The sequence below is a fragment of the Suncus etruscus genome, chromosome 7, assembly GCF_024139225.1.
Source record: "Suncus etruscus isolate mSunEtr1 chromosome 7, mSunEtr1.pri.cur, whole genome shotgun sequence".
NCBI lineage: Eukaryota > Metazoa > Chordata > Mammalia > Eulipotyphla > Soricidae > Suncus > Suncus etruscus.
In genome coordinates this window covers 22,815,345-22,839,532 of record NC_064854.1, presented here as the reverse complement: position 1 = coordinate 22,839,532, position 24,188 = coordinate 22,815,345, and the positions used below count along the sequence as shown (strand labels likewise).

The following is a 24,188-nucleotide window of genomic DNA, read 5'->3' as shown; positions in this document are numbered from 1 at the left end:
TTGCTTTGCACATGTCCATCCTGGGTTCGATCCCTGATATCCCATGGGATGAACACTGCCAGGAGTAACCTCTGAGCATTGTTGACTGTGCCCCCCCAAAAAAATACAATTAAGAAAATGTTGCTTCCCTTGATTTGGGGGTATCATCCTTATTCTGAGTTATGACTTGGTCAGAATCTTAATTTGAACAATTCCTAGGGTTTTATTTTTTCTTAAATAACAACTCAGGAAGGAAACAAAGAGAATTCTTCCTGATGAATTGGTACCCTTAAAAATGCCGAATCACTTCATTTCTACACTTGATCTTAGCCAAAAGGCCAAGAAGTGATGAACCACTTTATTTCTACAAATCTCCAATTCAGGAACTCAGATGGAGAATGCAGTGCTGCCTGCATTATTGAGCTGCTAGAAAATTTGACTTAGCTTTGACAGCTGAAAACAAAGCAAACACTCATTCATATATGCTTTATTGTGATGATAACATAGCTTATGAATGAATTTTTTTTACTCTGAAAAATTTTGCAAAAAAATGGATTTTTTGTTTTGGTTTGGGGACCACATCCAGCAGTTTTCAGGTGATACTACTGGCACTGCATTCAGAAACTACTCCTGGCTGGGTCAGAGGACCATATGGAATGTTGTGAATCAAACCCAGGGTGGCCTTGAGCAAAGCAATGTACTACTTGCTGTACTATCATTCTGGCCCTATATATGCTGCATGCAAACCATGTGATCCACACCTTTGAGCTATCTTCCCCAGCCAAACATTCTGCAGTAAATCAAAGGATCTGGTTTCCAATACAACATCCCAACAGTGGTGAGCATAGGTTAGTGTCCAGTTGAAATGAGCGTGTTTCCCCACAATTCTCATTGTGTCTAAGGTGTGTGGTAGTCACCCTCTCATTGGTCAGCTGGAGAAAGACAGGGAGGCCGATAAGATTTTGTCTCACAGCCTGGGTGAGAGCTGACTTCTCTTGGTGCTACCTCTGACACTTCCTGTGCAAATGAGTCACATTTCCTGGAACTGTCTTGCAGAGGAAGTTGACTTCTAGGATGCCAGGCTTTTGGCTTAGAATTCATAGATAAGCCCCTTCAGTTCTGAGGACCTCTCTCTACTGTTTATCCAGAAGCACCTGGGAAAAGTGCCAACTTGGTGTCAAACTATTCAAATTTTTCTGAATAGAGCACCCAATTTGTGATCTGGGTCTCAAAGAAGTTTGCATTAAATGCATCATCCTTGGGTTAGTCGAGACTCATATTTTTCATGTTCTTTGACAGAAGAGGAGGAATTTTATAAGTAATTTAAGACAACCACCTTATTGGAACACAATTGATTTTTTTTAATAATAATAATAATAATAATAAAAGATCACCATGGATTAACATTCTTTCCCTCAAAAAGAAATCCTGATCTTTGGAGACCATTTCTTACATGAAGAATTTTCCTGCAGTTGTATAAATTTGCTTTGGTTAATGAGGCAAACAAAGCCATCTCCAAAGAGACCTTTGCTCTCAGAAGCAAAAGCGTTTCTTCTCTATATTTTCTCTAACACAAAGGCCAGACCTGAGACGAATCATAATCAGGCCTTTCATAATGTTTAGCCTACCCTTTTGCTAGTGATAAATTCCAGCGTTTCTAAAGGTGCAAAGTGTGGGTGGCCTTGATGGTTATTCCTGGAGGGTCATGGGCAGCTGGTGCCACAGGGCTCTGTCCATTGTCTGAAGTGGACCCAGCAGGATAGAAGGTACAAAGATGGGACCAGAGTCATAGCACAGCGGGGAGAGTGCATGCCTTGCATAAGACCAAACTGGAATTGATTCCTGGCATCCTATATAGTTCCCTGACTCTGCTGCGAATGATTCCTAGGTGTGGCTTCAAAACCAAAAAAAAAAAAAAAGGAATATTTTTTATATGCCCTCCAAACCAAACCAAACAAAAAATGCTAGACTTTAAATTAGGAATCCTTTCATGGGCTTTGGAGAACTGTCTTAGTTAATTCCTTTAAAAATAAAGGGGGGTGGGGATTGGTGGGGTGGGGTGGGGGTGGGGAAAATAAATAAAAATTTAAAAAGGGCAGGGGGAGGAATGGGATGGAGCAATAGCACAGCTGGTGAGGCATTTGCTTGCACATGGCTACCTGGGTTCAATTCTCTGCATCTCATATGGTCCCAGAGCCTGTCAGAAGTAATTTCTGAGCACAGAGCCAGAAGAATAACCCCTGGGTACTACTGGGTGTGGCCCAATCCCCCAACACAAACAACAAAAAATGGGACAGATTGATAATGAATTTCTTTCATTTCTTAGTTCTTGCCCGGGTGTTTTCCCTGCCCAGATGTTCCTCCTGCCCTCCCTGAATCCAGAAGTGTCCACAGTACTTGGCTCTAGGCTCTTCCAGCACCAAAGTCAAAGTTTTTTTGACTTTGCAGTCTGTGCTCTTGGTGCTTTGTTATCTCTATTTCTATTGGTTTAATCCATCGTTTATTATTGGACATTCAGCCTTTCAGCTTTGCTGTCATTGTGATGACCATGAGTCACACTCTTGTGATACTTCCTTGTGGTGCTCACAAATCCTTTGGTTATGGTGCCTACGGGGATCAGTCAGATGTGCACTTGCCAGGCCTGGTACAGCATTGACTATGGGCTCACATCCACCTGCCTGCTGGATTCTGGCACCCAAGCTCTGAGTATCACCAATGGCCCAGCTAGCAGAGCTCTGAGACCCAGTTCTGCCTTATAGGCTGCTCTGGTGGTTGGACTCATGACTCCTGGACTTCAAGGCTATTGTTTTTCACCCCTGAGTCACATTTCCCCCAGGTCTGAGTCCTTTGAGAGAAAATGGTGAGACTTTTAGGTAGCAGGGTAATTAAAAAAATAATAATAATAAAGTTTCATTGCAGTTGGCAGAAGGAAGGCTGAGGTTTGTGAAATGAAATGTTGGGGTTACACAGGAGAGTTTGCTTGACTTTCAAAGCACTTCACCATACCTCTGGGGGAGAGAATTGGGCACTTATCTCTCCATCAGCAACTCTAACTCTTCTGTTTACAAGAAGCCTTTGGTCCCTGAACATTTAAAGGAATTTGTTTTTCAGTAAAGAATTAGCCTAATTAATAATGAAAACCGAGTTTTGATCATGGAGGAAGCGTTAGGGACAAAAATATGGTTTTAAATGAATGCTGGAGGAGATTACCTTCTCTGATAACACTTTAATGGACTCATTTTCATGTAAATTCGAGATACATTTAAAAACTGAAATGAGATATTTTAGAGTTTTTCGTATAGACAAAAAGAATATGGAATTCTGAGCTTGGAAAATATTACTTATGCAAGTCGACATGACCACGTCAATATTGTTATCTCAAAGACAATACATAAATGTATCTCACCATGAAGGAATGCACAAGAAACTTAGAAATCTAGAGGGGAAACTAGATAAAGCAAAATGAATCTAAATGGTGCCACAACTAACACTGTTCTGTGATACTTCCTGTGAGCGCCTTATATATCATTTTAGTATTAGAAAGAGATTATTTCCTGACAGTCTTAGCGGCTCCTTTTCTAATCTAACAATAGCCTGTGAATGTTTCTTGGATTATTGTTTCTGTCACATCCTTTATACCACATGACCTGATCCCTCCTCAGACTATATCCAAGGAATCTTCTTGGAAAACATATAGAACCTTCTGCATTTTCACCACCCTCATTATTGCTGAGCAAACCCTCTTTGTAGTTTAGTGTTAGCACACAGGATGAGTTAGACAAGGATTTCAAAAAGAAGCAAACTGGCCATTGTATCTACTAAAATGAGTAATAGGGAGAGAACAAGACTGAAAATGTCAGAGCGGGGAATCTCGTCACCACTCAGCACAGGGAAGGGAGGGCAGGCTTTATGGTGGGCAAGGGAGGCCCCGCAGTTGGGTGAGAGACAGTCCTGTCATTGCAAGTGACACAGATTTAATCCGAGTGTGGCTTTTGTGGGGTTTCTGGAACTCCTGAGAGCCTGGCTTGATGAGCAGTTGTTTAATTTTAGATGCAGAGCTCAGCCTTCTAGCCACTCCCTCTCAGCTCGGCCTAGCCCAGCTCTTCCTGGGTCTCTGAGAAAATGTGTCCAGATGCCCTGGAGTGGAGTGGAGTGTGTGTGTGTGTGTGTGTGTGTGTGTGTGTGTGTGTGTGTGTGTGTGTGTGTGTGTGTGTGTGTGTGTGTCCCTATGTAAAATGGAGGAGACTTGCCCCTGAAACCTTTTATCTAGAGTTCTCCACGTTCTGCTATTGGCCTTGCCTGTCCACACTGGCCCAATCTGACCATGCTTGCTTTGTCTACTACCCTCTGGGCTTCTTGCAGCCAACAGATCTTGACTCTCTGCTATGGTCTTTACTTGGCAATTTCTACTGTGATTTCCAGGCCCTGCAGCAAAGGAAAATCTGACTAAAGGAAAGTCTGGGGGCTCCCAGGGATCTGTGTGGTCACTTAACCAAACCCATACTTAGTATGCACTCTAATCAAGCCAGTCCCTGGTTCCTCTTGCAGTGGGGTTTTTTTTTTTTTTTGGACTGGAGAATGTCTCTCACAGGAGTTTCAAGCTGCAGGGTGGGGCTGGACAAAAAGGGAGCGGAGGCCACCACAGGAAGGACACGCAGAGCAATTTTCCTGCCCATTGTCTCTCTCTTATCTCCCTCTGCACAGCAGCTGGCTCTCCCCTCTTTCTGCCTCCCCAACTCCATCCGCCCTTTCTCACTATCTTCATACACACCAGCTTTGTAAGCATTTTGTTTGTGCAGAGCTGTGCACCCCACATAACAGGGAGGGTCTCGTCCACTTACCCCTACCTCCATATACATACAAACACATACACACACTTTCATGTTGTCATGACAACCCACTGTGAGTCAGAGCACATAGCCCCTCATTCTGAGGCACTGATTCATCGCTTCCCTATTCAACCTCCCAGAGATACTTCTATGAAATTTTTTGCATGAGTCAGTTTAACTTCTCTAGATCCATCCTATTTCTACTCTCAAAACTCTTGCTGGGATGGTTTCTCCAGGAAACTGTGGGTTCTCTTTGACCAAAAATAAAAAAAAAATTTTTTTTTGAGGAGCCAGAGTAACAGTACAGTGGGTATGGTGCTTGCTTGCCTTGCACATGGTCAACCTAGATTGGGTTCATAGAATATATGGTGCCATAAGCACTGCCAGGAGGGTCCCTGAATGTAGAGCCAGGAGTAAGCCCAGAGCTGTGGCAGAAATAAAGCAAAATCTAAAGCAATGCTTTGGCATGTTCTACATGTCATGCCTTACAATCAGCTTGTCCCATGGCTTGCCTCATTTATGAGAGAAATACCATTATGATGCCCGTTATGAAAAAAATTTGGCTTAGAGAGATTAAGTCATATTACAAGATTAGCTTCTAAGCAAATTTCAGAGCTGGACCAGATCATGAACTAGGCCATATTGAAGCTTCTCCAGTAAGTTGTCTCTACCATAAATTTAGTAAAATTATTTTCCTGCTTTGGATCGAAGTGGAATCATCTACGATGGACACAAATTTCAAAAGCAGGGACTCAAGTGCTTAGAAATGTTCTCTATTTTTTTTATCACCTAGTTTTTTTGTTCTCTACAAAGAACAGAAAGGTCTATTTGAGTCATCAATGAGTCTATGGTGGGTTAGAAAATAAGGACTCTAGTGCATATTAGTCCATGTTCATATCCAGGGGAAATAATAGTAATTTCCACTCATTGCATTGCAGCCAAACATTTTCAAAATGTTTTTTAAAAAAATGCAGCTATAAGGAAGCATTTGAAAAGCACAATACTATTCTGAGTGCTTGTCATTCCTCAAAGTGGTTCCTGCTGTGGGGATACATTGAGATTCATCTTCCCTGGGGATAAATTGAGATGCATCTTCTCTGAGACTGGCAGACAATAAGGGACCTAACAAAACTCTTAAGAGAAAGATAAAGCAGAGGTCATCAGAGAAGTGTCTTTGCTTTTTTTGCCTTCTCCTTGAATTTTCAGGTCTCAGTAGTCTGAAGGAAAGCTTGGATGGCTTCGTACTATCACTGACCACCAAAACCAGCAATGAGCTAACTGATGTGTAGGCCAGATATGTAGTGGAGCTTGGAGAAGGAAAGCACAGAAATTGAAGAACATGTCTCAGGCAACCCATTTCCTTCCTCTTTTATTGCTCTGAGTGTGGTTGAGCTATTTAAAAGTTAGAATAGAAGTGGGGAAGCTTTGGGCCACAAAACCCCTCAACGATTGGTCTTGTTGAAAGAATAACTGGAAAGGTTCTATATCTCCATCCCCTTAGTTGAGTCAGTAGATACGTTTAATGGTGAAGTTGCAAAGACAGAGCATCTTTCTGATAGATATTTTTTTAAAAAGTGCCTGGAATGAATGACAAGAGTTAAAGCTGTGTAGATCAGAAGTCAGACCTTAGTCTTCTGAATTTCTATCAGTTTCCTCTGGATAGATAACCTTCTTCAGTGGTTGGCTTCACTGTGCAAATCTGGCCTGTTTGTAGAACGATGGTGAGGAGCCTTCACAAGGCTGGGCCAGTGTGCTTGCCAGTAGTTCACAATGAGTCACAGCAGGAATGTCCTGTGGTGACGGACTCTATTCTGAAAACAGTATCAGAAGCAGCAGGCACTGACCGGTTTCCATGGCAACAAGTATTTGTGTACTTTGAAAAATGACTGTTCCTTTCTGTGTGGTTCAGTTTGCGAGAGGCATGAATGGTGGAGGTGACGTTAGCTGTCTGGGCAAACACAAATGAGAAAACATGATTTAATTAAGTGTGAACTTCAGAGGGACAGAAACTTGGGAGCCTGGGATATTTTTTTGGGAGGGTGGGAGTAATAATTGTTCTATACGTATTCATTCATTCATTTCTGTGACATTATATTGAAGCATTTTCATCTGTGTCTATTTGCTGGGTGGCTCAATGTGTACATTCTCTTCCCTTCACAGGCAAAACGCAGCTAATTATCCTTCTTCGGGGGTCCCCAAACCCACTTCTGTCCTCCTCCCTGTTCCCAGGCAATGTGGGCTGTTAAAGAATTGCTGTTTCTCCTGGGGCTGTTTTCAAGGAGGTCATCCCAGCCGGAAAAAAGGAGGGGAAAAATTCCTTCCAAATAGAGGGGAAATGTCAAATTTCTTGTCCTTGCTGAAGCAGGAAGCCAAGCGCCCAATAGATTCATAAACTTGTGCGGACTAACCTGTGTATGTCACTGCCTGGGACTTCATAAGGTGCATCCAGTTTAGTGCACGTATGGGCAGAGAGATATTCTTCCTACCTGAGACTTTGATGACTCAGATAAAATCATTCTCACTGAACTGCAATATGAAGAAGGAACCCTTTGGAGTGGAAAACAAGTGAGCCTTTTCCAACTGGTTAGACCTCAGCTTGACAACGCAATGTGAATTTTGGTATCAGTTTGGAAGTGGAGTTCGCAGTCTAGAGTTAATGAAATAGCATGAAACATAAGAAACAGAGGTCAAGTTTCTGTGGGAATTCTGCCCTGCAGGACTAGAGAGACCATGACCTGGTCCCAGCTCACCTGACTCGGGAAGCCTTTCTTTCTTTCTTTCTTTCTTTCTTTCTTTCTTTCTTTCTTTCTTTCTTTCTTTCTTTCTTTCTTTCTTTCTTTCTTTCTTTCTTTCTTTCTTTCTTTCTTTCTTTCTTTCTTTCTTTCTTTCTTTCTTTCTTTCTTTCTTTCTTTCTTTCTTTCTTTCTTTCTTTCTTTCTTTCTTTCTTTCTTTCTTTCTTTCTTTCTTTCTTTCTTTCTTTCTTTCTTTCTTTCTTTCTTTCTCTTTCTTTCAAGGGCCACAGTTTGAAGACCATTTGAAATAAAGATGGCTCAGTGGGGAAAGGTTAGGTTTTCTCACTGAAGATGGGAGTATGCTTTTTCCTTGCAAAGCCCCACAGTGGGGCAGGCAGAGGCTGCTGGAAGGATGTGGATGCTGAGAAGCTCATTGTAGGTGTGGGGCCGCAGTTATGAGTCAAGAGAACCAGACCATGTCCACAGGCCTGATAGGAGGCACAAAGAGGAACAGAGAGTGTCTGAGAGAAATAAATACCAGATTGGGAACAGGCAAGGCCCCTAGAGGGGTTTTCTGGAATAGGATCTCAAAATTTCCTGCCCTCTATTTAGTAGGTTTCCAACAACCAACTACCTCAGGTTGTTAAAGGGACCAAGAAAGCCTAGGGCCTGGGGAGGCCCAAGATCCAGGAATGCTCAGGGCCCTGGGGGGGGGGGGACCCAGAGTCTGGGAGAGCCCACCACCTTAGTTAGAAACCACGAATCTTCAGAGATGTAATCAGCAACGCAGGTTTATTTCTCCAGAATTCTGGGCCCACCATCCTCTCCAGTAGACCAGGTTTGAGTGAAGCCCAGAGCATCAAAATTCACAAATACTTAAGGGAAGTAATATGATTATGAGCACACAGATCAAAACATTCCATAGGCTCACACAAGTGTTTCCTTTTAAATCATCCAATAATATTAACAGAAAAGGCGCAATTTTCTAACTGTTCCAGCCCCTCCATGACATCATTCATTCCAGCTTCATCTTGATGGCATTTGGAGATATGGGTAGGACCTCCAGGTGGTCTTTAAGTGTGTTCTGATCTAGCAGGGAAGGCCTCATGCTAGCAGGGCGGGGGGCCCTGTGTGGCCAGGGCAGAGGTGCTGTCCCAGGCTGTGAGCTGTTGGAAGGAGGGAGTAAGGAGGGGGTCTTATGCTATAGTCCAAGCAAGCAAGTGACAGAAGTGAAAATTGCATTATACTAGATTTTTACCCTTATTTTATATCTATTGTGCCATCTATGTGTCCTTAAATTGTTAATTTTCACAATACCCATACTGTTCTCTAATACTTGTTAACTTAAATCATATTTTCCCAACTAGTAGTTATTCTTTTAGTGGCTGTGTGCAATTATTCCTCCCTAATCTTCAAGGGCCATCTGCTATATCTTGGTCCCTCCCTCTTGTGTCCTTCTAAGATGTCTTTATGTTGGAATGCTCTCTTGGTTTAAGGTCAGTCGGTTCTGTTGAATTAAATAATTAATGATGGTGCTGGATGGAGAAGGATGGATGCCTTTCTCTGCCATCCCAGGCCATGTGGCTCTGCAACCCCCTTCAGCTGGCGGGTCTGGAGGTTCATGAGAGCAGTGGGTAGAAATCTCACTCACAGTCAGGCTTCAGAAAGTATCAGCTTTATTCATACCCTATCCACCACATGTGTGGCCTATGTCATAACCAATTAAGCATTCAGCCATTCTTAGCTAGCCCTGCATCTTAATTGCTTTCAGCCATCTTGCCTTTGACCTCTGTGCTGGCAAAAGACCAAAAGGGCCCAAATGGGCCAAAAAGCAAAAGGCCCTAATCCTCTCTGGTCAAAGCCTTATCTACCCTTTCCAAGACCCCTCCCAGGAAATGGGTGGGGTCTTGCAGGTAAGGTCAAGTTACCTAGGAAGAATGGGGGGGGGGAATGAGGCTTCATCTCCCCCTTCTCTGAAATATAAAAGAACCCCCATTCTTCTTAGGTAACTTGACCTTACCTGCAAGACCCATCTTGCAGGTAAGGTCAAGTTACCTAGGAAGAATGGGGGGGATGAGGCTTCAGGTTCCACCTCCCTCTTGTGTCCTTCTAAGATGTCTTTGTGCTGGAATGCAAGATGGCTTTGTATTGGTTTAAGTCAGCCTGGTTCCAGGAATCAATTAAGGTTATCCTGGTTCCAGGAATCAGCTGTCTCTTCGGGTCTAGTGCAGCCTGTAACTAAATTTCTAAAAGCAAACTAAAACAGAAGCCAATAGTGTGGTTAATTTTATTGCAATCACACTTATTACTAAGACATCACTATTCCTATTAAAAACTACTTTAGAAACATTATAAAATTACTTAAAAACACCCTATGTCAAAAATGTCCACTCCAACAAGGTCATTTTAGCAGATTACAAGTGATGAGGTAAGAGGGAATCTCTGGAATCAAGATGAGTTTTTGACCCACAATCTACTGAAAACACCCACCAGTCTTGCTCTGGGTCATGGCGTTCTCCTGCATCACCCAGGAAATATCAGGAGCATCACAGGCATGTTCTTTTCTCTTGGTCCTGGCCAAGTGTCTGCCAAGGAGCCCTCCTGAGACACAGAACATGGATGCCAGGGGATCCAGAAAGCTAGGGTGGCTAGGGCAGGAGGAAGCCAGGCTTTTGCAATTGTGTCATTTTCTCTCCTCATGGGAAGTATGTGGCAGAGATATGACTTTTTTTCCTCCATTTGTTTATTTATGTTTGATGAAATGATCAAATAAAGCCAGAAAAGAACACGAAAGCAGATATAGAAAGAAAGATCCATATATAAAGGTATATATACCTCAGTGGGGGCATGGTAAATAATGATAAATACATCAGCAGAAACATTACAGATATTATTTTTCCATAAGTGGAATAGTCACAGTGCTCATTTATCACCCAATAAATAGGTGTAAGTAAATATGGAAATAATTCAATGTATATGGAAACATTCCTTCATCCTCATGGCAACACAAGTTAAGAGAACGACATCAGAAATACAGTTTTCACTCATTAGCACCAGTTTTGAAAACAGTAACAGCCATCATTGACAAAATTAAATCTCTTATAAGACATTTCTATGATGTGTTGGGAGTTGGGGGGAGGCAAAACCGATATAAACTTTCTGGGAACTGATAGAGATTAACCAGCTACATCAGAGGCATCAAAAATGTTACACTTCATTTCATTTTTCTTAAAGCATTCTTTCCTGCCAATAAATGTAAACTACCAAATATTCACTTTGCTAAATATATTGGAAATATCCTAAATAAACAGAAGATTAGTAAAGCAAACACAGTGTCTAGTGACACTTAACACCACTATTAAAAATGTTTGCACAGGAGCTGGAGCGATAGAACAGTGAGGAAGGCTTTCAACTTGCACTCGACCAACCTGAGTACAATCCCAGGCATCTCATACAGTCCCCTGATCACTGTCAATAGTGATTCCTGAGTGCAAAGCCAGGAGTAACCCTGAGTGCCATCATTTGGGGCTTCAAAACAAAAACAAAAAAACATGCAGAGTGCTCTGGGCATGTTGCAGTGTCAGAATATCATTCCTGATGTTTTTGAGACATAAAGTTGGACCCCTTCATGCCAAGTATGATCTCTGGCTAATCACCACTGAGCATGTATGCCAACACAAAAAGGAATGTGTTACCTCCAGTGGCATCGAAGTCAGCTGTAGGAACCTTACACCCAAGTGCATTATGCTCAGTCCCACAACAGCAAAAAAAGACAAGTCAGGGATGAATGTGACACAGTTTGTTCAGAACACAGACGTGTTGATGGGTTAAGGGGGAGCAGAAGAATTTAGCCTATACTTGGAATGGCATGTCTGCGCCTATATAGGAGGCTTATGTACAAATAGTCATGGAGAAGACGGCAGCTTCTAGACTGACCAGTACTTACTGTGCTGCTCTTCTGTGGGATGAATTTTTATGCTTCCCTTCCCATAACTTTAGGAAACATCTGCTTACACAGTTAGTATTTATTTAAGAATTCCACCTCACAGTGGTAGAGATGTCCAGAGTATGTTGTTACCCACATGTTGTTACCAGCCAAGTCATCTTCTTCCACTCCTCCCTTACCTTATCCTGTGCTTGGACTCAAGTTTGGGGGTGCACAGCGTTGTGCTATATCAACCCAACCATTTGCTACATCAAACCAACATTTGCTTTTGTAAATGTTTCAAGCTTGGGAATCAGGTCTGTTGCTAAGTCTTCTTGCTATAATTATTTATTGGAAAGTCTTACTTTTGTTGAGTTTGGATTTTGTTTTATGAGCCATTCCCAGCATTACTCAGTACCTACTCCTAGCTCTATCTTCTGCTGTGGTCATGCTTGTGGTCACAATTGTCTGGGCTTAGGGTACCATAAGAGATGCCTGGGATTAAACCTGGGTTGAATGAGTATAAAGCAAGTACCCTACCCACTGCCCTATCTCTCCAGTCCCTGGATATGCTTGTTAAGTTTCCTGTTAGCACATCAGTGTTTCACTTTGGAACCAAAGAACATTATGCTCTACATAGGAAGGTATGGCTTCTGGTGACATGCCCTGCACATAAAGTTGCTTTCTATCACAATGTTTCTGCTTTATTTCAGCTCTATGATGGCTCTCAGAAGATAGGGCGCTACTGTGGAACAGATGGGCCTCCTTCTGGAGGTACCACGGGCTCCAGGCTGCAAGTGCTGTTCCATACAGATGGGGTTGGTCACCATGAAAAAGGATTCCAGATGCAGTGGTTTATCAATGGTAAGGAAGCCTGATATGTGTCTGCTACCTTCAACCCTTGGACATGATCAGAAATTGATGCTTTTCTGATTCTCTGCATAGAAGCTGTAGCATCCAGCAATAATGGGACTTCAGGAGGAACCTGGTGGAAATTTTAGCTATAGATACCCAGGCTCTGACCCCAACTCTGCATGGTCCCTTAGTATTGCCAGGAGTAATCCCTAAGAACTTGGAACTGGGAGTAGCCCCTGAGCACTGCTGGGTGTGGCCCCAAAACCATAAAAAGGAAAAGAGCTTACTCAGATTTTAAAGGAACTTGGGGAATCAAATCCAGTTGGGGGTAAGAGAGGAAGTGAAATCAAAGTAGCCAGGATTTGGATCCATCCTAAACTGCCCAATAATGAGTTGCCAAAGGAGGAAGCGAACAGTCTCTAGGGATGAAGCTCTGTAGCTGGGTGTGGCAAAACCGTCTGCAAAGTGGGCAGATAGATTGGGATAGGTGATATTTCAGGGCAAGAGGGAAAGAAGGAGTCCATGGGAGGGATTGGTGGAGATGCGAGTAGGAGCAGAGACCCTCAGTTAGTAATGCTCTGAGTCTGTAGTCCAAGACCACCTGTGACCCCTCCTGGGATGTACTGGCTCAGGAAGAAGGAGCCATGAATACCTTCTGAAGTCTCAGCAGGAGGACTGCGACTTCCTGAGTGACTTATGTGGACCAGGGCATAAAGGGGTTCCCAGAGCAGCAGCTACTATGTGATTGCAAAAGTATAACAAGAATTTACTACCAGTGCAAATTCTGGGACCCCTCTTGGGACCTGTAGAATCACTAAAGATGGATCTGAACAAGTCTCCTAGTGGGGCCAGCTGAAAAAAAAAAAGGTTTCTGGGCTGCTTTGGAGGCCAAGAGAGAGTAGGTCAGAGTAGCAGACTCAGAGTTCACGCTATAGTTCAGTCCATCTCCACATGATACTGGGAGTCACTCACCATACACAATGTCTGCGCTGTGGTGCTATTGTCAGAATCAGAGGGGGACTTCCGGGTGCGAGGGAGCCCATACTCAGGGGTTATAGCTATCTCAAGAGACATTTTACTCTAGTCACAAGGGCAAAAGATCTCCATGTTGCTCATAAGTGGGTCACCCTATCACATACCCAAATATTAGATTCTCTGAGATGACGGGGGGGGGGGGGGGAAGGTAAGTCTGTGTCTACTCAAATGCAAACACAAAGTGGGGATTACCTTGAGAAATGCTCTGTGAATCCACAGAGCTGCATTTGAATTCCCAAAGCACGTGAAATGGGTAACAAGGCCTGTAAAAGTCCTAACCATCCTCTTCACCCACTAGGGAGATTTAGCCTTACAATATCAATGGTGCCATATCGTATTATTTCTTTGGAAGGTCACACCCTTTGGTACTCAGGGCTTACTCCTGGCTCTGAGTACAGGGATCACTCTTGGAGGGACCATATATGATGTCAGGGATCAAACCAGGGTCAGCTTAATGCAAGAAATTGTCCCCTATGTTATCTTTCCAGTCCTGAGGCCATTGGCTTTATATTAATGAGGCTATTGGCTTCATTCATCACTACCCTGCGACCCATCTCCATGACTCAGAAATGGTGGGATTCCAAGGAAACTCAACTATCTGAAAAGATTTAGAAGGGACAGGGAATCCTCAGAATGACCCAGGTTTCAAAGGTGGGAGATGGGCAACTTTGTTCAGACTATTATAATGAGTCTTGAGGGCCCTTGTTAAAGTAAAGAGCTTAACAGAGTAGGGATGGGAGCCTGGAATTTGTTTCTAAAGGTCCCTGATGATGCTGATTCTCTGCTTTTCAGACCACATTGGGGGCCCAGGGGAAGGTAGGTATGAAGGTTGCAAAATAGAATGGGAGAGAGGCAGTATCCTGAGATCAGTGAATCCTTCTGAAGTGCTCTCAGACTCACTGTCCCAAGACTAATCTCTTCACACACTGTGGATGGATAAGAGCTGAGAAGCATAAAAAAAGAACTTAGGGGAACCCAATGGAAAAAGTTCTTTGCATGGGATGGAAGGTAGAGAGTAAACTTTGATGTCACAAGAGCTTTACCAAATACCAAGCTCAGGATCCAGCCTCCAGAGCCAGGATCAGTGACTGTTGCTAGTTTTAATGAATGTGCTAAGCAATTCAGAAGCAGCCAGAATAGAGTGTTAGGAGCAGAGATTTTTGCCACTTGTTTCCATTATTTTTTGCACCCCATTGCTGAGCCCCAGACTTCTCTAAGGAAGCAGAAACAGTGGTCTTCCTTAGCCTCTTCCAACCCCTGTGTTAGGCATAGCAGAGTCTCTGTTCAAAGCCCTAGCATTTATGGGGGAATACATTTCCCTTGCCAGTTCCATTGGCAATCAGCTTCACTTGGGAGAGTCAGGGACAGCCTCTGTCTCTTCTGTTTTCCTGTTGAATATTTAAGCAACTCTGCCAATTGCTGCAAACTTGATAGGTTGGAACAAGGAATTGTGCAACAGTTTCTACCTGCAGAGGCCAGAGCTGGATCTTTTCTTTAACTGTAGCTACCCACTATAGATAGATAGATAGATAGATAGATAGATAGATAGATAGATAGATAGATAGATAGATAGATAGATAGATAGATAGATAGATAGATAGATAGATAGATAGATAGATAGATAGACAGACAGACAGACAGACAGGCAGGCAGGCAGGCAGGCAGGCAGACTGTACTTGGAAGGAACCTTCTGGAAGCAGGTAATTAGTGGCTGAGCTCTGTGTAAAACGACTGCCCATGTGCACAATGAGAGCAAGGAAATGAGTATACACAATTTCTACTCTGCACAGACTTCAGGCCTTTCACAGGAGAGGAGCTAAGAAGATTGTCAGTGAGGAAGTGAGAGAAAAATCTTCCACAAGACAGACTCCTTGTTTCTTATCCACTGGGTGTAAACTGAAGTCATGGGTGTGTTTCTCCATACCAGCTTTATTTCACTGACCCAAAGAAACCAGTTTGGGGCCAAGTGCTATTTTGAGAGGCTACTGGTATCACCCACACCGACAGGTAGCTCTTCTAGTGCTTATGGAGATGACGGAAAAAGTCTCCATCGAGCAAATAAGCAGAGAGAATACGGGCCATTGATGTGAGATCAGAGGTGTGGTGAGTGCAGAGAGGCCCTTGAGAGAGAAAGAGGCCTGTGTGAGAATGTGAGAATCTACAGAGATTGGTTAGTCAGGCAAGGAAAGAAGACTCCTAGTCAAAGAAAGGTCCTTAGTAGAAGGGAACATGGACTCTGAAGCGCTGGGGAGTGGGGTGGGGGGTAGGGAGGACTGGAGATCAGAAGTTGAGAATGCAGTGTGGGGGCTACTGGAGAGTTAAGCAGGGACCAGAGCACTGAGTGACTCATACTTAGGGTCCTGGCATGAGTCAGGGCTGCCTTTCATTTCCTTCTCTCATACACATCCAACCTATTTCTGGGAACTGAGACTTAGGGAGGCTCTTGAAAAACCCAGACCCCACAGTGGTTGTGTTGTGTGGCTCACTGACAATACATATTCCATAAACAAAATGCAAAGAGGCAAGCACATCTGGAAGCAAGTGGTGCAGCTGCCTTCACCTGCATTCTGCACCATGCGCTGGTTGTGTACAGACATACATGTGGGTAAACACATTTTCTGCACCCCATGTCCTAGTCACAGTCTAGTATAAGGGCCCAGGACAGCCACAGCCCAACCCTGGGCCCTACGCCCTTCCTCGCCTGGCCCTAACAAGTGCCTTTAAACAGCCCATTCTTTTTCTTTGAGCTCCAACCTCCACTTTAATTCTTTTTCAATCAGCCCTGCCCTCAGGAAAAAAAAATCTTGCAATGAAAACTTGAAAAAGAAAAAAAAAGAAATCCCAGTAGAACTCCAAATGGCCTCATTTCCCGGACAGCATCCACACTGCAACTTTAGGCCCATGAATAAACAAACTGTTTCCTCAGGGTTTCTTGGGGGACCGGCTGTCGAAATCTTCTATTTGCTTTGGGAAAACGGACCCACCCTAGGGCTTTCTTGCTGGGCTCATTATTTAATGTCGAGGAGACCCACTGCCTTGCCTTTGTGCCAATCTTCAAAGCAGTGCCCCTCTGCTGAGACAGAAAAGGCCCCAGCTGGGTGAAGGACTCATAGAATTCAGCTCTGCAAGCATTGTACAAGGCTGATTCAGACGGGAAGACTCTGTGGGGGTGGCTAAAGGGAACAGAGAATTTCCTGCAAACTGTCTGGCATGGGGGGGCTTTCCTCTGCTCCCCCCATGGCCCTGCACACTGCTCAACTCCTCAGGTCTGGCCCCCAATAGCCCCTCTTTTACTTGGCAACCAAGCCTGCATGCAAACAAGGTCCTCAGGTTGCTTTGTGAGGGGCTGACTGACATTTCTAAAGGGAATGAGCCCCACTCCAGCAGGGGGAGGGCTGTGATAGGAGGTGATGTCACCCAGAGTTTCACAAAGGAAAGCCGGGCTAATTCTGGGGGATGGGGAAGGCCAATGACATCAGCCTCCTGCAGCAGAGTGGTGGGTGGGGGTTGCCTTTATTTTTTCTGTAGCCAGAGCTTTACAGACATCTGCTCCGGAAGAAGAGTTTCAAACCCCTCTCCCCCCAGTTCACTTTTCCCCACTGGCCCGGTTTGAACATGCGCCAGCTCTGCCACGTCACCTACCCTCCTGCACCCCTGGACAAAAGCTTAGGCAAACTAGATTATTCCCAGCCCTGGCAAAAAAGAGCCACAAGCCCTCCCCCTCCTCCCCCAACGTTTCCCTGAGAAAGTCCCTCCAGTCCTCTTTCCCTCACAGGCTCTCTTGAGTGGCTTCTGGAGAATTGACTTGTGATTTGTAAGTTGTGTCACAATGGTCATGGGTTGTCATGACCATGTTTCTGACCCTCGTGCCACTGTACTGCTAGGCAGTTTGCTCTGTGGGACAAAGTTTTGCTTTTGGGTGGTGGTTCTGTTCTCCATCTGCTTCTTAAGAAAGCTGGTCTCTACTCTTAGAGGGTGAGGACAGCCTGGATTCCAGGGGCCCTCTGGGGACCACCCAATGAATAAAGAGTTTGCAAAAGTGAGTTATGTTCCTGTATTTTCAAACCTCCCTAGATACAGATATTTATTTATGTATGTATGTATTTATTTAGACCAATGGTCCTCAAACTACAGCCCGAGGGTCACATATTGTATTTATTCTCATTTTGTTTCTTCACTTCTAAATAAGATATATGCAGTGTGCATAGAAATTTGTTCATCATTTTTGTTTTTACTATAATCTGGCCCTCCAACAGTCTGAAGGACAGTGAACTGACCCCCTGTTTAGAAAGTTTGAGGACCCCTGATAGACTCACGTATTTGCAAGTCTCTAAGCAGTGCTCACAAGTCCTGGACCCCATCCCAGTGTTCACAGCTGATAGTACTCATGACGCCATGCCTGGGTCTAAAATTAAGGTGCTGTCTGGCCTTGTACTGCCTGGAATGATCTGGGCCACCCAGTAGAGCACAGCAACCTATTTTTAATTTTTAATTGTAGCTTGGATAATATGAAAGTGATTGCTACTTTTTTTTTTCCATTTGTTTAGCTTTGGGGCCCACACCCCACATAACTCAGGGAGATAATCTTGAGTATTTGGGAGTTGCTCCTGGTGGTGCTTGGGAGGAGCCTTCCCGAATGCAAAGCCTGTATGACTTCTAGTACCATCAGGCTGCGAGAGGCACACGGATCTGAACACTGGACTCTGGGGAGGATTTTGATCTCCCCCTTTTTTATTTATTTTTTTAATATATATCTTTATTTAAGCACCATGATTACAAGCATGTTTGCAGTTGGGTTTCAGTCATAAACAGAATACCCCCCCTTCACCAGTGCAACATTCCCACCACCAATGCCCCCTTCCAGCCCCTGCCTGTATTCGCAACAGGCATTCTACCTCTCTAATTCTTTAACATTGTCTTGCTAGTTGTTAGTGTAGTTATTTCCCTAATAGCATAGTAGTGAGCTTCAAATTGTGAGCTGGTCCTTCTAGCCCTTAACTCATGGTCTCTGGGCCTTATTAGAGTAATGTCTTTAATTTTTCTTAATACCCATAGATAAGTGAGATTATTCTCTCTCTCTTTCTCTTTCTCTTTCTCTCTTTCTCTCTCTCTCTTTCTCTCTCTCTCTCTCTCTCTCTCTGACTTATTTCACTCAGCATAATAGATTCCATGTACATCCATGTATAGGAAAATTTCATGACTTCATCTCTCCTGACAGCTGCATAATATTCCATTGTATATATGTACCACAGTTTCTTTAGCCATTCATCTGTTGAAGGGCATCTTGGTTGTTTCCAGAGTCTGCCTATTGTATATAGTACTGCAATGAATATAAGTATGAGGAAGGATTTTTGTATTGTATTTTTGTGTTCCTAAGGTATATCCCTAGGAGTGGAATAGCTGGATCATATGGGAGTTCAATTTCCAATTTTTTGAGGAATCTCCATATTGTTTTCCATAAAGGCTGGACTAGACAGCATTTTCACTAGCAATGAATAAGAGTTCCTTTCTCTCTACATCTCCACCAGCACTGATTGTTCTTGTTCTTTGTGATGTGTGCCAGTCTCTGTGGTGTGAGATTGTACCTCGTTGTGGTTGATTTGCATCTCCCTGATGATTAGTGATGTGGAGCATTTTTTCATGTGTCTTCTGGCCATTTGTATTTCTTCTTTGAGGAAATGTCTGTTCATTTCTTCTCCTCATTTTTTATGGGGTTATATTTTTTTCTTATTAAGTACTGTCAGTACCTTGTATATTTTTGATATTAGTCCCTTGTCTGATGGGCATTCGGTGAATAGTTTCTCCCATTCTGTGGGTGGCTTTTTGTATCTTAGGCACTATTTTCTTTGAGGTGCAGAAGTGTCTTGAATATGATCACTGTCTTAGCTTAGGCTCAAAGTGCAGATTTTCTGCAGTTGGCTATTGTATCTGCTTTTTTATTGATGACAAATTCTCTCTTTTTTTTTTTTTTTTTGGTTTTTGGGCCACACCCAGCGGTGCTCAGGGGTTACTCCTGGCTGTCTGCTCAGAAATAGCTCCTGGCAGGCATGGGGCACCACATGGGACACCGGGATTCGAACCAACCACCTTTGGTCCTGGATTGGCTGCTTGCAAAGCAAACGCCGCTGTGCTATCTCTCCGGGCCCGACAAATTCTCTCTTAAGTCTCTCTTTTTTTCTCTTTCTCTTTCTCTTTTTTTCATTCTTCTTTCTTTCTTTCAAAAATGTCTAGTGTATGATGCTCATTCTTAAGAATATCTTCGTAAATGAACTCAATTTCATAAAATTGGGGAAAGAATTGATTAAGAATTCCCTGCAGTTCTTTTAAGCTTTGATTTAGGACTTTTCCAGCAAGCTTATGACCATCAGAGGCAGAGCTGAGTAGAGCAGACATTTCAGAATGAGTGTAAAAGCTCAATCCTGACTTGGTTCGCTGCCCTGACAACCACAGAAAAAAACATATACACAGAGTTGACCTTCATGTCGTGCTGGCTCTGATCCAGCCCCAGAAATGCCCATTGAGGCATCTCTCTCTCAATTCCCCCGGTGCTACTGTTTAAAAGCTTTTGAGTTCTCTTTCCATGGCCACATGTAGAAAGGGTTATAATAAGAAAAAAAAATCCCTTCCAACCAACATGACCTTCCCAGATCCTATATTGCACAATTTGTAATTGTCCTTGTGATTTGGGCCAAAAGAAGGGTTTTCTGGAAGCTTCTATTTGTGTTCCAGTTCCCTAGCAACCAATGGTTCTACTGGAGATGGCATAGACTTTCCAGAGGATTCTATGCTTTTTTTTGTACAACAGGAGAAACAAACCACACACTATTTTTTGTTTGTTTTAGATTATATAGCAGCCAAAAATGACTCATCTTGTACAGAACAAGCATGGTGTTCGAGGGAAGACATAGAAAAGATTTCTGTCTTTGAGCATTTCCTGAAATATTGCACTGTCTGTCTCTAGCATTGCTTATCTCTCTGGGGGCTTGTTTTATGGGCCTCACTCTGTGTGCTCAGAGAAGTGACTGCTGGCCAACGGCTCTGACTTCCAAGGTTTTCCTGGGACTGGGGTGTCTTCTTCTAGTAGACTTGATGGAATTTTATGCTTTCTGTATAAGTAATGTCATAAATATACTCTGGAGTTCCTTTCTCTTTCTAGATTTTGGTTTTGGGTCATATCCTAGGGCAATGTTCAGGGCTTTCTCCTGACTCTGTACTCAGGAATCACTTGTGGTAGTATCAAGGGACCATCTGAGATGACAGGAATTGAACCCAGATCAGCTGCAAGGTGAGTGAGTACCCTACTCACTGTACTATGTTTTTGACCCTTTTTTCTAGTTCTACACATATAGATTTTATCCCCTGTATAATTTTATTTTTTGTTTTTGTTTGGGGACCACATCCTGCGGTGCTCAGGGGTTACTCCTGACTGTGCTTACAAATCACTCCTGGAAGGCTCAGAAGCCCATATATGTCAAGGATTGAATCTGGGTCAGTCCTGGGTTTGCAACGTGCAAGGCAAACACTCTACCTGCTATGCTATCGCTCAGACCCTCTGCATAATTTTGAATGTACTTTAAGCTGTGAGCTGTGATCAGAGACAAAGCACACTACCTTTAAGAGTGATTACTCATATGATCACATGAGTGATTGATCATGCGTTCACATGCTGAGTATGGATTTAATTTAGACCCTGTGTTTCTTATCCTTGGTGATGATGTTGTCATTCTGAACCCATGACACCATGTGCAGGACACATGGGCTCATCTACTTCCAAACCAGGACTTCCTGAGAATTTTCAGACTCAGCATCTGTACCCCATATTTGGGAGAGGACTACTGAGGAAGGTGCTTTACCAAAGAGAAATAGCTTCCTCAGACTCACACATAAGACAGGTGATGGTGCCAGTCCCAGAACCATTCACAATCCAACACTCCCAAGTTCATTTGAAATCGCTGCATCCCCCACAAAAGAGAATCATTTTTTCCTACAAATTCTCCTTGCAGAAAGGAGAAATGAGGCTGCAAATGATAGCACAGTGAGGAGAACATTTCCCTTGCATGAAGTTGACCTGAGTTCTCTCCCCAGCATCTTATATGGTCCCCTGAGCCTGCCAGGAGAGATCCCTGAGTGTAGCGTCAGCAGTAAACCCTGAGCTCTGCCAGATGTGGCCCAGAAACCCCAAAAATAAATAAATAAAGTGATTCAGTGCTTTTGCAATGCACAGCAGGTTGGAGTGTATAGTAGGCAATTTTGTAACTGAGGACAATAGAGATTTTATAAATGAATGTGGGTCTTCGTTCCCAAGTCAATGATGTGCTGCTTCCGAGAGCTCTTGACTCACCCACACAATCCGTCCTTTCTTTGGGTTCAAGTAGCAATAATGGGGGGCACACATTCCCTGGCAAAGGATTAGTTCTGAGTTTCTACAGCAGCTTGTCCTTCCACACTGCCTGCTTTATCACTCATTTCTAAAGTGCTTGAAGTCAGGGCTTGCTACATAATGCTGGCTAGCCGCATGCTCTTCTATGCTGGGCTAAGGGACTGTTCATTGGTTGAACCTGCAGTCACTGTTCCCTTCTGCCAACAAGCTTCCCAAAGTCATTATGTGAAGAGTCAAAGGGCAGGATTGATGACTTGGCTGGATACTGACACTGGGATGGAACGAGGAGTTGGCAAATTTGGAAAGCCAGAGAGAGGGTCGCCTCCCTGAAGCTCAGGACTTCAGCCAGATCTGCAGCATTTCTATGGCAGGGACAGTGATATTATGATCTCTGGATCTCAGAACCATAAGAAACAATCTGTGGCTCCCAAGAGGAACCAGTTCAAAGGGGCAGAACAAGATTTCTAACTTGTTGCATTATTGGCCAAAACCTCATCTGAGCATCCAGTGCTCCATAGGTAATGCCAGATGATGGAAATGCTTGTAAGCCCCTTCACCCCCTTTCTTAGGTTGCCCCCTAGTTGCTCTGTTGCAGGTTTCCTGGTTCTTGGTCACCTCCCACCTCCAGGGGAGGCTACTGCAGAGGAAGAGAAAGGGGTCGTATTTCTATTAGCAATGACTTAACTCCACATAAGTCTGTGTCCTCAGAAACTCCCCACTTATTCTACCTAGTTTCCTTCACTACCTCCCTGGATTCTCGGGACATCCCTGGGAAAGGAGAGGAGAAAGTGTGAAGGGGCCCTGGTTGGGTTGGTTTCTGTTCCTGTCCTTTCAATCTCCTTGAGCAAGTCAGACCCAGGCTGTCCCCTTCCGGGGCCTGCGAGTTTATTTCCATCATTTTAGGAACAACCAATTAATACCCAAGCAATTGTGGGGGATATAGTTATCTGCAACTCACTCAGCATCCCAGTTTCTTTGGTCTGTTCCACACTGGCTGCCTTTGATCAGAACGCCAGAACACTTCCTTCAGCATTTAGAAACCTAAGCAAAGAGCAAACCCAGAGGGGTAGCTTCTTAGGGTTCTTTGGTTTGGGGGGGTTTTCTCATTCCGAGCTCACTGTAGACTCAACCCCCTACAGTGTCATCAAAACCGTTTGTGAGGGGCAGTTAAATTGTCTTCCTAAGTGAGCTGGCGTCTCAGCAGCTCAGTCTCTTCCTGATGCATCAACCTGTTTCCTGCTGATAAAGGGAGCACTTCCTCTCTGTGGGGACCTGGGGCGGAGGAAGCTGGAACCAGCAGCTTATCCTCATCAGCACTACCAGTCTGGGAAAGATTTAGTTAATCAGCACAGTGAGTCTCTAGTGGGGCATGATTTTATTCCATATGCACTCATGGCTGACCATGTTTATATATTAGGTGTTGCCAGTTTTCCCTCAAATTCGGTGCAAACAAATCTTTGCTTTATTGATTTCTCCCGGTTGCTATGGTGATGTTTTTGTGTCAAAAGGACAGAGCAGTTTCAACACTATTCTTTCTGGGGCTCCAGAGGCATAGAGGAGAGAGAACTAGAATAGGGAGGTTTCAGGGCACGTGAGAAAAGAGAACCCAGTTGACCTCAGAACAACTGATGGAGGGGACTCCTGTTGCCCCAGCGAAGCCACTCAAGCCCTGAGCTGCTAGTCCATGGCCCTTTTTGAGTCTTACTTTGTACATCTCTAAAATGCACATGCTGGGATCTTTCTTTACCAGATGGGACAATGCTTAGAGATCTCTGAGGTCACTTTCGGCTATTCTCAGTCAATCAGGCCTTTGATTCTAGAGTTTGTGGAGGTGATCCTACTCTGGCCCTGCAATATTGGGGTCCCCATAGTGTTTTGGGGCAGATGTGAGCATTTTTGTCTCTTTTAGCACTGTTAGAAATTTCAGGCCAGGTAGCACTCAAAGTCAATGAGGGCCCTCTGCAAAGCTATGATGCCTGTATTACAGCTTCATCAAAAAGTGAATTTTTACCTCTTCAGCTTTTAAGAAATGACTTTCAGGGACCCGAGAGATAGTATGGAGGTAGGGAGTTTGCCTTGCATGCAGAAGGACAATGGTTCGAATCCCGGCATCCCATATGGCCCCCTGAGCTTGCCAGGAGTGATTTCTGAGCGCAGAGCCAGGGAGTAACCCCTGAGCCGCTGCCAGGTGTGACCCAAAAACCAAACCAAACCAAAACAAAACAAAAAACAAGAAATGACTTTTATCTTCAGCCAGGCCTATTCTAGCCCCGAGTTTTTCTCTCTCTTCACTCCACTTCTGGATAGATTCATGTGAAGCTAGTGTTCTGCACATATGAGTGATTTGTGGTCACAAGACACTTAGTCCCAGCCACCCTGATGTCTTTGGCTCTATCACATGCCTCCCTCATAAGGACTGATGTTACAGATGAAGAAAGTGAGGTGTAGAGTGT

General features: G+C 43.9%; 1 protein-coding gene across 1 annotated transcript in view; it reads left to right on the top strand.

Moving 5' to 3' along the window:
* CUBN (cubilin) overlaps positions 1-24,188 on the top strand; it is a 253,967-nt gene that overhangs the window by 84,425 nt on the left and 145,354 nt on the right. Inside the window, exon 28 of the mRNA XM_049777740.1 lies at positions 12,179-12,329. Within this exon, the coding sequence (XP_049633697.1) occupies positions 12,179-12,329 (151 nt within the window). The remainder of the gene's footprint in view (positions 1-12,178; positions 12,330-24,188) is intronic.